General features: G+C 34.5%; 2 protein-coding genes across 2 annotated transcripts; one reads left to right on the top strand and one right to left on the bottom strand.

Annotated features, from left to right (window-relative positions):
- The first annotated feature begins 2,114 nt into the window (after positions 1–2,114).
- Positions 2,115–9,586, top strand: LOC118752284. The gene is made up of 3 exons (XM_036487155.1): positions 2,115–2,418; positions 6,670–6,878; positions 8,917–9,586. Exons 1-3 carry the CDS (start codon positions 2,231–2,233, stop codon positions 9,096–9,098), a joined length of 579 nt encoding a protein of 192 aa, XP_036343048.1. The 5' UTR covers positions 2,115–2,230; the 3' UTR covers positions 9,099–9,586.
- LOC118752283 (protein suppressor of underreplication-like) lies at positions 9,571–11,417 on the bottom strand. The gene is made up of 2 exons (XM_036487154.1): positions 11,381–11,417; positions 9,571–11,324 (listed from the first exon to the last, which is right to left on the bottom strand). The coding sequence occupies exon 2, from the start codon at positions 11,295–11,297 to the stop codon at positions 9,687–9,689; it is 1,611 nt and encodes a 536-aa protein (XP_036343047.1). The 5' UTR covers positions 11,298–11,324; positions 11,381–11,417; the 3' UTR covers positions 9,571–9,686.
- Between the last annotated feature and the right edge of the window lie 613 nt (positions 11,418–12,030).

Here is a 12,030-nt window from a genome sequence, read left to right on the forward strand (position 1 = left end):
TCAAATTCATTGGAATCCACTTAAACAAGTAATTAAATACTTTTCAAAATGAATTAGCAGAGTGCACTTTTCTTTTGTTTACAATTTGGTTGCCAAACACACTACAGCTGATCGTCAGAATTTACCAGCAAAAAATTCTCGGTCTAAAACTGGTAACTTCTGACAGAGAGAGAACCGTATTTGCTCTCTTTTTTGTCCTCTCAATAGTCAGAGAACCGAGTACGGGATCGATTTCCAGTAAAATCTGACTGATTCTGACTATTTCTGACTAGTCCGGACTCGTACGGGATCGTATTTTACAGTGTTTTACTAAAATTGATGAATAAATTACATATGTATTTATTTACATATATAATAGTCTTTAAATCATATTACTTTAAACGAGCAACTCTTGTATATATGTATGTATGTATATAAATATATATGTATGTGTATACATGAATGGGACGTTTCACATCAACCGGCCCAGAGCTCTGTCCAAAATTCTAAGCAACTAAAGTAAACATATATGTAGTAAGTCAAAATACTCGATTGCAAAGTGGTAGAATTTAAAATTCAAAATGGCTTCATTACTGTGCTAGGTAAAAGACGCTGAATTCGCAAATAAAATGTTGGGTCGTGACATATTTTAATGTTTTCCCCTCTGGAGCCAGTTTTTTTTTTGAAATTTTTTGAAATTTCAAAGATATGATAAGTTTCAAAACTTGTTTAAAAAATTCAGTGCAATTTAGAATAAAAATATGGGTACCAAATGAAGCAAAATATTATTTAGAACTTAAAAATATTAATTTTTTTCGTTCGCAAGGCCGAATTGATATTGAAAATGCCCTTTTAAACACTTTAATTTTTTTACGCGATTTATCCTTAACCTATAGTTCTTGCATAAATAAATACTGCAAATTTGCAAGGATACTCAAGAACAAAATTTGAAAAGATAATATTTTTCAATTCTACAGAATTTTATCTTTTATTTGGCATGGGTGTTATTCTATATAGCTAATCAAATCTTTGAAATTTCAAAGTCCTTTTAAAAATCCTGACGTCAGAGAAAGTAAAAACGCAGCTTTACTCTATTTGGCTCCGGGTATTGGGAGTATATATATTTTTTTAACAAAATTGACTTTTGCTCGGTGCCATCCATGGTATCTTAACATGCATTTTTTGAGCAACTTATACCACTTTCAAAATAAACATTTTCGTTATACCGCTGAATAGTAAAACTTCATAAATCTCAACATTTCAATGCATTTTTTTTTAAGTTAACAGATACCGTTAAATTCTAATTGGTGTTATCAGCATCTGGATTTTTTTTTGAAAGATGACTTATGCCACTTTCAAATAAACGCCTCACATAACGAATAAACACAATTTATTTTTATATGGCAAAAAAATTCTAAAAAATTAACGGTAATTTTTTGCCACTTAAAACTTGTACTTTATTAGACTACATTTGGAACAGTATACTCAAAAAAATTCTAACACTTCTGAGAAAAAAGTTTGAAATTTGTATGAAAATTTGTTACATTATTTTTTTTATTTAGTTTAAGTCTGTATTTTTATTGAAAATTCTTAAAAATAAATAAATAAATAAATATTAGCGGCAAACAATATCATTTTGAAATGGGGTGCTATTGATGTGGCCGATACTGTATGTGTACGATCAAATTCACACCTTTGCATGAATAACGCCACATCTCAAATATAATTTTTTTGTGTTAGGTATACAGAAATGACCGCCGCCTCTTCTTCTATGTTGTGTAAAAATATCATTGCTGTTGCTTGATTAACAATAGCTCATTAGAAGAAAGTATGTATTCGTTTTTACTATGAAAGTACATACATACATATATGTATGTAAATTCAAAACTTTAAAGCGGGTTTTCTCGAGTTTTTGGTATTTTGAGATGTGACATTGTTCATGGAAAGGGGCGATATGCACAATTAATGTATGTATTTTGATATGGATATGTATCTACATACATACATACATACGTTCATATGTACATACATTCACAAGAGAATCGCGCATATCAAACATCCAGTATGGCCCACATGTGCGGAGTTCCTCTACTATTTGTTTATCCCGGTGGCTATGTGCAACAGTTTTAAAATTTTGTTCAACCAAGACACTCGTTGGGCGCATATCGAGAGACGACCGCGGCATTTGCGTTGTAGTGATTTTAATTTTGCTTCATTTTACTTAGAATTTTATCTGCCGAAGGAATACAAAATGCACTTGAAGCGTTGGAATATAAAAAAATTAACCCTTTACGGTTGTGGATTATTGATTCTGTATATTTTAATCGCGAGTAGATATCGCAAGTATAAGATTGATGCGATGATTGGCAATAGTAAACCGGAAGAGGTCTGGGAGTATGTGGCAGATTTTAGTAAAATGCGTTCACTCAATCCGACTATGTAAGTAAAAGCTATATGTACATATATATCGCACACGATCTTCAAAAGTGACACAACTCAAAATTTGGCATTTTTGAAATTATGCACTAAAAATGTATTTATGTTACCCTTAAGCAAAAGCTGGAGAAAATTTTTGTTGCAATTTATTGAAAACACCTAAGGCATAGTCTCGCTTGCCCATACGATTAACATGTGCTACGAAATAGTTTTATTGCATTTTCTGACGAACGTGTAATTTTGAGTTGTGTCACTTTTAAAGATCGTGTGCGATATGTACATGCATAAATGTGTATTTATACATACTACATGTACATACATACATATAGATACATATATATATATCGTCGTTTAAAGAACAAAACAGTGTATCGTCATTCTGCAAAACCGCGTAACTGACACTGGTTGCCAAAAATTGGATTTGCTCACACAAACTCTTGGCTCAATCCTTATTCATTCGGTTTTGCATTTTGTTGATACGCGGTTTTGTACTTTAAACGACGATATATATATACATATATGTATATATGCATAAATACAAATTTAAAAGATCTGCAGAGCACGTCGCACACATACTATTGATGAAGGCACATTAGGGTGGTCCAAAAATGCATGTGAAAAGATAAAGCCGAAATTTTTATGCCCCCACCACCTAGGATTGTTCTACACCGAAAAAAAAAGATTTTAAATTTAAAAGATATTTAGAGGTCGCTCGATGCGCTCAAAAATTTTCATGTATTTTATACGGGAAAAACCACGTTTCGTAGAAATGGTATAAAATTCTTGAAAATCAATACTTTTGTTAAACCGCTCCTGAATTTTGCAAAGTGGAATTGTCATTTTGAGTACATTCTCTTATCGGATCTCTCTTTCTTTTTTTAATATATCGACCATCGCACAGTTCCATAAGTAACGTAACTCTTCTTCTTACCGTTTTTCTGGTAGGCTGTAGGTGTGTTTTAGGTTAGTGTATTGGTGTTTATGGTTCAGTGTGTTAGTGTTTTTTAAATAAATTGTAATATAAATGGAAGAAATTGTAATAGAAATTAAAGAAACTGTAAAAGACAAGAGCAAATGCCATAAAATAGGTGATCTCTGCAGTAGGCATTTTTTGGCAATTAGCTGATAGTGTTTTTACTTAAGAAACTGTACGATGATATCGACAATCTGATGCTGGGGAATGTACTAGCGATTTAAAAGTATTGCATATATGGTGATAGCGCCTATTTACGTGCACATGCAAATATAGAATGGCCACTTGTAGGGGGCTCGCACATATTTATCACCGGGCCCAGATTTCCTCTTGGCGGCCCTTTATGTCTGTATCCTTAGAAAAAGAATTATATGTGACCTGGTCTACGAAAAGGGAGCTTACGTGCGAAAACTAGTTTTCTGTGAAAAAGCTGTTAAAAGTAAGCAACTCGTTTCGTCAGTTTCTCATTATCTTGTTAATTGTTCTCCGCGCCGGACGTCCAGTAAGTGATGTTGTTGGTCCAGTAAGTGTTGTTGTTGGTCCAGTAAGTGTTGTTGTTGGTCGGAATATTATTATAGTTCATCGTGTAAGTTGCTAGTGTGGAACATTTAAAAAAGTAACACTCAAGAAGTGACGATTACTGTTTCTGTTGATTATCGTCTTCGCATTTCGCATGAAATGAAACATGAGTGTTGATGAGGAGTTCAGTGCCGTATACGGACAATATTTCCATGAAAAGGATGATGAAAACGATGATGAAAACTATGAAGAGAGCGATGATAATGAAGACGAAGTATGTGTATCTCAGGCAGAAGATGATACCGAACAAACTTTTGTTAAGATGGACCTGTGTGTTGTTGATGTAAAGGAGGAGGAGCTGGTAACAAAATTTCTGTCAAAAGATTGTTGTAATAATGAATGCCCATAATACGTTTTTCTAGTGTATAATCATGTCTTTATAGCTTATAATTCAATGTATTTTGTTCATTACCAATAAATTATATTTTGTCGTATTTTTACTCTTCTTTCTCTACATTTTTAGTACACTTCTAAGCAAGTTAGGATTTTCTGCTTTTCACCACGTGAAAAAGCATCTCATCTTCCATCCGAATCAACCAAAAAGTGAAAATTGATTTTTTGACACCTAAGCCCCCTTTCCGTAGACCAGGTCACATATGTGCATTTTGTTTATAATTATTTTCCATACATTAAATTGGTATTCGGGTATAATTTTCACTTCCGTTATCACAAACAATAGGAGTGTTCGCTATGCAACTGCCAGTAAGAATTAGCCAGTAACAAAATTCAGAGAATAAGGTATCTTACTCTCCCAAAGAGAGAAACTTACTGAGTTTTGCGCAAACAGGAATTAGCAAACATTTGCAAGCTTCACTGCCAGCTGGCGCCCACGGTTGCATTTCGAGCATAATAAATTTTTAAAATTATTTCAGGTGGAAACCAAAACAGGACCTATACGTATATTTCTTCCTATTTTGACTTTCTTCAACATACGCTTCAATTTCTTTGTGGAAGTCACTGTCGGATTTCCTATATCGACAGTGGTGCCGAGTGCGTTCCGATTACGAATACAGCCTTTTCAGTCGAGTACCTTTCAAATATATGGAATTAATTAAATTAATTGAATAAACGAATATTTACATACTCCTTTCATTAGTAAATCGCAACAAGATAGTTCATTTTTAAATTTAACGAACTCGTTGATTCAAATTAATGTTGACAAAATGCAACCGTGTGCCACAATCCTGCTTGCAAATTCTTACTGGCAAACATTTTCCCAGCACGAATTTGCAACTTCTCCTCCAAATGAAATGTCAAAATTGTGCTCCCTCCTTGCAAGTAACATTTGGTAACAATTGGTACCAACTTGTACAAATTTTTTGCATAGCGAACACTCCTAATAGTATAATGCATGATACAAAAATATAAAGGTTAGAAGAGCACGCCAATATGACTCCAAGTTAGGAGTCATATTAGAGTTTGAAATATGGTGCTTTCTAAGACTTAAAAAAATTAATTCTTTATAATTCTGATTATTAATACACCGTTACTTGTTACTTTTGTTCAACTCCGAATTTATGACACCAAAAGAGTCCGAAATGAGTCAGTCTGATTGACTGGTCTCGTGGTGAAATTAAAAACAGGTGAAGTAATAAAACAGCTTTCTCGCTTTGTTTGCCTAACATTCGGGTATCTTATAGAAATTGTTAACGGCAAATTTTCAAATAAGTGTCAAATCTTTCTTTTCGCTCCAATTATCACACCTGGCACAATTTTGCCATGGACTGGTCTTAGAATCATATTTATGACGAAAGAAAGACTCATTTTAGACTCATAAACTCTGAGCACTCAGAAAATTGTTTAAAGAGTTATTTTTTACTTTTTCTTTGACTGAAAAAAACAAAAGCCAAGTTTGACCAAAAAACTTTAAATTTTGACTGAAAACATATCGGTGAAAAAATAAAAATTATTTATTGCCTTTTTTAAAAAAAAGCATAATAGTACGGTCCCTGAAATATACATTTCCTTCCTAATCAACTTCAACTTAACTTATAGTTTATCTCCTGCACTTATAGTTTCCTGCAGGGTATGTGTTTAGTACAGTACGCTTAACATTTAGTATATCGTCGATGTTTTTGCAAAACCGTCTATCTTACGGCACTAAAATTTTATAGGAGAGCGAAAAAACGGGTTTTCTTTAAAGGTATTGCCTTTATAGGCTGTATTTTCTCTAGCTTTTATTTTACAAATATGTTGTTTTAATAAGATCTTTATGCATAAATCTCGATGCCTAGAATTCAGGCGGTTTTGCATAAACATAGACGATGTAGCTTAAATATAGCATTGGCACATTAAGTTAAACTTTTGGCAAATAAAATTAATTTTTAGGCAAATAAAATGAAACTCTTCTGTAATACAGTTCCTGAACAACTGTTGTTGTTGCAGCGGCTAACTGGTATGTACTTGCTTTATTTAATGTAGTTTCATGGTTAATTTTCTTTGCCTAAAGTTTAAATTTATTTGTCCAAAGTTTAGGTCTATTTGCCAAAAGTTTAACTTAATGTGTCAATGCTATACTTGCACATTGGATTTATCAAAAAAAAAATAAATATTTAACATTACATAAACCAAAGAAATATAGCCACTACTGGTCAAAATAACCTAGGATTGTTCTACAGTAATACATTGAAATAGAAGAAAATTATTATACACATACATATGTATATACATAATGCTTATATTTTTCGCCTTCTACAAAATAGCTTGGACTTCAAAATTATCGCCGACAATGGACATGCACATGAATGGCGTTACACAGTCGTATACACGGAGCGTTTATCGCACTGGCCCTATTGGTTGAATACGGCGAAAGCAGATTATATTGTTACTAAGACTATGCCAGGAGTGGAGCCCGCCATTTATGCGATCGAGTCCAATCACAAGACTTGCTTCTTCAAAGGCACCTATTGTTGTAAGTTCCGATGCACGGCGCTTATAAAAGGTGTCCCATAATTTACGCAAAATTTTCATTAAATAGAAAACACAGTTTGTTTCACAACTTGATGACTTCGTTCGTCATAACTGCCGCATTTGGGGTTTAAAGAACACATTTGTGAATGTCGAAAAACAAATGTGCGTATTTTCAGCTGGCGTCGTAATTGCTCCATATTTTTTTTTTTTTATGTAGGAAAAATTCGTATAGGCGCGTATTTTTCGGTAAACCTGGGGCAATCCTTTCCCCGAAGGGCTATTCCAGACATAAACCTATCATTCATATTTAGAAAAGCAATTGTGAAACAAACTGTGTTTTCTATTTAAGAAATTTTAATGTTGCATAAATTACACGGTGTTACAAAAAAAAAAACGCGAAATGAAACTAGCGATAATCTAATTATTGTATTGATATATGTACATTTTCGAAACATATTGGATTTTTAAAGGACGAAAAGTAGTCAAGCTGTTAATAGATAAGTGCAACATGCAAAATAACGTTAAAAAATTAAACCTCTTTTCAAGTTATACTGGGCCCTAGCTACAACCTACACTAAGTATTGTTTCGGGCGTATTTATTTCGTGATTTTTTTGTAGCACCGTGTTATAGGTACGGTGACCATCCGTTCTGTTTTTTGCAGGACCGTACTGTTTTTCGAAGGTAGGTCCTGCGTAGTTTTCCAAACCTGAAAAACCTCAAAATGTACTGCTTTTTACCAAGTGTCCTGCATTTGTCCCGCATTTTATCCGTTATTTTAAAATTATCGGACAATGGATGGATTTTTTCAAAAAAAAGTGTTTCTTGGTACTTTTCGCAGCTTTTCTTCAATATCTCATGAAAAAATCTCCCAATCAACGTAAGCGACTTACATCTCGAAGGGTATTGATGTGCCTCTTACCAAAATATATAACTTGTGGAGACTTCAATGAAAATTATTAGTGCTACAGGCGACCATTTGCATTTTGTCGTCAAAGTCGAAAAAAGTGAGATTTTCAATCAAATACGCAGTTTTATTTGATTATTTTTTTTCATTAGTTTAAAAATTCGATAAAGAAGATATATCATTACAGTAAACTTTGAGCCAAAGATAATGAAAATCGGATTAGAAATGTAGATGCTATGGAGCGCAACCTGCACAAATTATATATTTTTGTAAAGGGCACTTTGTAACTCGTCGTTTACGTCGATTCATGACGTCGATTTTTGACAAATAACTGCGAAAAGTACCAAAAAAAACAAAAAAAAGAAGGGTATTGTTTTCGTTTTGAATGACTCAAAATTTGCCTATAAAATAATCTTTTAAAGATTTTCACTTTTCGTGTAAGCTATTGTAATTATAATATGTTTTACTATAATTTGATAAATATTCATGTAAAAAAGATTAATATCGATGAAGAAAACGTGATTCATTTTTAAAGTTTAAAATGTATTAAGAATTTAGAATCATAAATACTCTTTTGATATTTTTATACTACGTAAATATATGTAGGCAAATTTTTGAAAAATTGTCCTTCATTTTGAATCCATATTTATGGTCACCGTAGTTATAGGACACATACATATGTACATATGTAGTACATACTATGTATGTATGTATCTGGACATTTGGGAAAACAACTTGAGTTGCATTCGGCTATTTTGCTTTTTAAGCACCGAACTTTTCCTCCAATTTGTGGCGCACGTCTTGATGTCACACAAAATGGATGGAACTCGGTTTTATGCCGCCTGCGAACGGCAAATGGTTTTTATGAGAAACTTTTTTAAGGTAGAAATTCAATCGGATTTTCGGCATGCCTGCCGAGCGACGATTGCTGTTAGAATTTTGTTTTTTAGAGGTTGTTTGGACTATTGATCGTATTAAGCATAGCAATAATCAGTACATTTTTACTGATAATGAAATTTTATTTGAATTACCAGTAAAATCTTAATAATTAAATCTCATTTGCATTACTACTCGAGACGAATTTAAGTAATTATTACAGGTATTTTCAAATTAACCTTCATAATTATTTTACAGTACACTCGACAAGCGAATTTAAATGCACCGCCGCCGGCAAGGACACCTATTGCAGCGAACATATACAGTATCAGTGTCCACCATTTCTGAGTGAAGCCTGTCGTCGCGAATTAGAATATCAGCGCCAAGCAGTTATGCACAATTTGACTGCAATTTTCAGTAAAAACAAATATTCCAACTAACGAATTTCAATTCATTTACGTATTCCATTTATTTCAATCACTTCGAGTTCGGCAAATATTTCAATCTAAACATTTGATTTTAATTTACACTGACTGGAGTGTAAACACATATGTAAATTTAAAATTTTAAAACTCAATAATAAAACTAATTTAATATATTTATGTATTTAGTTTCTATATGAATGTATCTAAAATTTTCAATTAAAATGTTTTCATATGTATATGTTAATACATATGTATGTACGTATATGCATATGGAGATACATGCATACATACATATGTAGCCTACACCGGCCAATGTTTTAAAACTTGTACTCAACAGTTACATATGTATGTATTGTACTGACGATGGGGTATTTCAAAATTCCATGCAATGTGTTGTCGCTACTTTGAACTAATCGTGTTCGTATCTCTTTCAATTAGATTCTAATAATTATAAAAATCTGTGTGCATTTACGATAGAATTGAATAAAGGTACATTAAAACTGTCTAAATTGTTTAAATACATGCAGGTTAATTTGATTAATGTGCATACATACATGCAGATTTATCATATACACAGCGTATCTCATCTCAGCGCATCTCATCTCAGTTTTTGAAGGACAGCTCCAGACAACGTCTTTTAAGTCGCTTAGCAATTGCGCTCCTGGTATGCTTCCTAGCACGCATTTCTTGCAGATCTACATTCGATTGAGAGGCATTTTGCGTAGCATTTTTCTGAAACCATTTGGTGAGTTTTGTCGATTGTGTTGATCTATTTTTCGGAGATCTGCGCGCTAGCGTCCCTGAAAACTGCGTTTGTACGCGTTTGCTGGGCGTACGTTCGTCCAGAGTTGTCTCCGTTGGTGTCAGTTGCGTCGAACCGATAAGATAATTAGTAATTTTATTGTGCTGTGTTAGTTGTTGGCTCCGAGCTGCACTTTGAACGGGCGATATTTCTCCATTAGAATTGATTCGCATCACACTGCCGAAAGCATCATTATTTGTAATTTCAAATATTTCCTCGTCCACCATCGGACCGCTTATTATTTGGGTGGTGGTACTGTTAATGATTTGCTTTTGCTTAGGTTGGTCCTGGTTTTGTACTTGCTGCAGTTGAGCGGCATTAGCAGTGTTTGGTAATGACGGCATCACTGGTTGACTTCGTCTCGTCGCCCTTTTTACTAGTTTGTCGTCTACTGATTTCTTCGATGACTGCTTGTTTTGTGTTTTATTAGTGGCATCTTCGGTATGGGGATCATCAAACATTTTTTCAAGAATATTCAAGCAAGATCGGCCCCGACTCAGCACGACTTTTGGTTTATTTTGTTTGCCGTTGGAATTGTGTGCGTTCTGTTGCTGCATTTGTTTGACCTCGGAGCCAAATATCTTGAAGCCTTTAAAAGACTCAACTCCATCATTTCCATCCGCGGCAGGTTGTTGTGTGCAAGTCAATCCAAGGTCTGTGCTTGCACTAAATATATCAGGTGATTTCCGGTGTATACGTTGCTGTTTAGCTAATAGTTCACCGAATGTGGGCGTTGTAGACAATTCAGCTAATCGCTCGCGGTCTGTTGTAGGACGCTTCAGTGACTTCTTTTGCTTGAGTGCCCGAGTTCTACGACTCTGTGCAGATTGTTGTGACGATAGAGAGCCATCTTCTGTTGAACTGGATAATATAACAATCTGTTGGTTTTTATTATTTGCGTCTGGCGGAGGTACAAATACTACTTCAGAATCAGTAAAACTACTTGGTGTAGGTAATATTTTAGCTTCGGAATTGCGTATGACTTTGATCGGTGTTGGTGGTCTCAAGAAAAGGTTATCTGAATGCGTGTCTGCAATTACTTTTTGGCCACATTGCATATCCTCTGTCGTATCGGAGAATGGAAGTATAGCCGAGTCTGTTACGTTTGATACTTCTTCAGAAGCAGCTATTATTTTTTGTCTTTTTGCATTAGTATATTCATCCTTTCGTACTTTTTCACCAACACCTATTTCCACCTCTTCATGAATATTTTTTCTTTTCTTACCACTGGCAGCTTTTTCCGTTTTCGTTGATTTGGAAACATCTCCTTGTTTGTCTTTGGTACCGGTGCTGCCAGAATTTTGTGCCACTCCTCTTCCCCTTTTCTTCCCTTTTCGAATACTATCTAAGGAAAGAGGCGACGTCATATATTTACTTCTTGAACTATCTGAAGACCGAGTCTGGCGCTGCATGCCTCGGGTATTCCGCGAAGTTGGTGTCTGTAAAATTTCCATTCGTGAATTCGTTTTTGCCCTATTTTTTAATTTTTGAGTACCTTTAACACTTGGCGTCGAAGAACTGAGCGATTTATTGCCACTGTTTCTTTCTTTCTTGGCAGTATTTTTTGAAGAAGCCGCAGACGCTAGGGATACTGAACGGTTCGCCTTACAGGGTGACGCAGAATATTTATCTTTAGTACGGATTATTTTATCACACCTCAGCTGTCTCAATCGCCTTGTAGGAGTTTCGCTTACATCTTGTTTGGACTTAGCGACATTTTGACTAATTTCATTACTTTCCACCTTTTCATTCGCCGCCCTTCTACCACGCTTTTTGGGAGTTTCGCTTACATCTTGTTTGGACTTAGCTACCTTTTCATTTTTAGTATCCGCCTTTTCATTATCCGTCTCCGTATCACGCTTTTTGGGTTGCTTTACTTCACACCGCTTTCTTGGAGAAAGATTTTTCTCGTTTTGAAGATTAGTGTCCTTAGATGACAACTTTTTTTTTGCTTAGAGTCTCTTTATCCGTCTTTGTTTGATCAATCATTCGCCGTCTTGTTGGTTTCAACTCTTTTCCAGTATCGGTTGCTTTTGCTTTCTTGTTACTTCCATTGTAAATGCGCTCCATACGCTTTGATTCCCGACGTTCGATTGTATTAGCTTTGGCCTCATGCGACTTGGGCCGTATATCGACTGGATCATG

The sequence above is a fragment of the Rhagoletis pomonella genome, unplaced genomic scaffold (genome assembly GCF_013731165.1).
Source record: "Rhagoletis pomonella isolate Grant_MI unplaced genomic scaffold, Rhpom_1.0 Rhpom_scaffold_01364, whole genome shotgun sequence".
Taxonomy (NCBI): Eukaryota; Metazoa; Arthropoda; class Insecta; order Diptera; family Tephritidae; genus Rhagoletis; species Rhagoletis pomonella.

Coding starts and splice junctions, on each gene's coding strand:
- LOC118752284 (XM_036487155.1), top strand. CDS start 2,231: ATGCACTTGAAGCGTTGGAATATAAAAAAATTAACCCTTTACGGTTGT. Junction 2,419..6,669: donor CGTTCACTCAATCCGACTAT/GTAAGTAAAAGC, acceptor TCTACAAAATAG/CTTGGACTTCAAAATTATCG. Junction 6,879..8,916: donor CTTCAAAGGCACCTATTGTT/GTAAGTTCCGAT, acceptor ATTATTTTACAG/TACACTCGACAAGCGAATTT.
- LOC118752283 (XM_036487154.1), bottom strand. CDS start 11,297: ATGCAGCGCCAGACTCGGTCTTCAGATAGTTCAAGAAGTAAATATATG.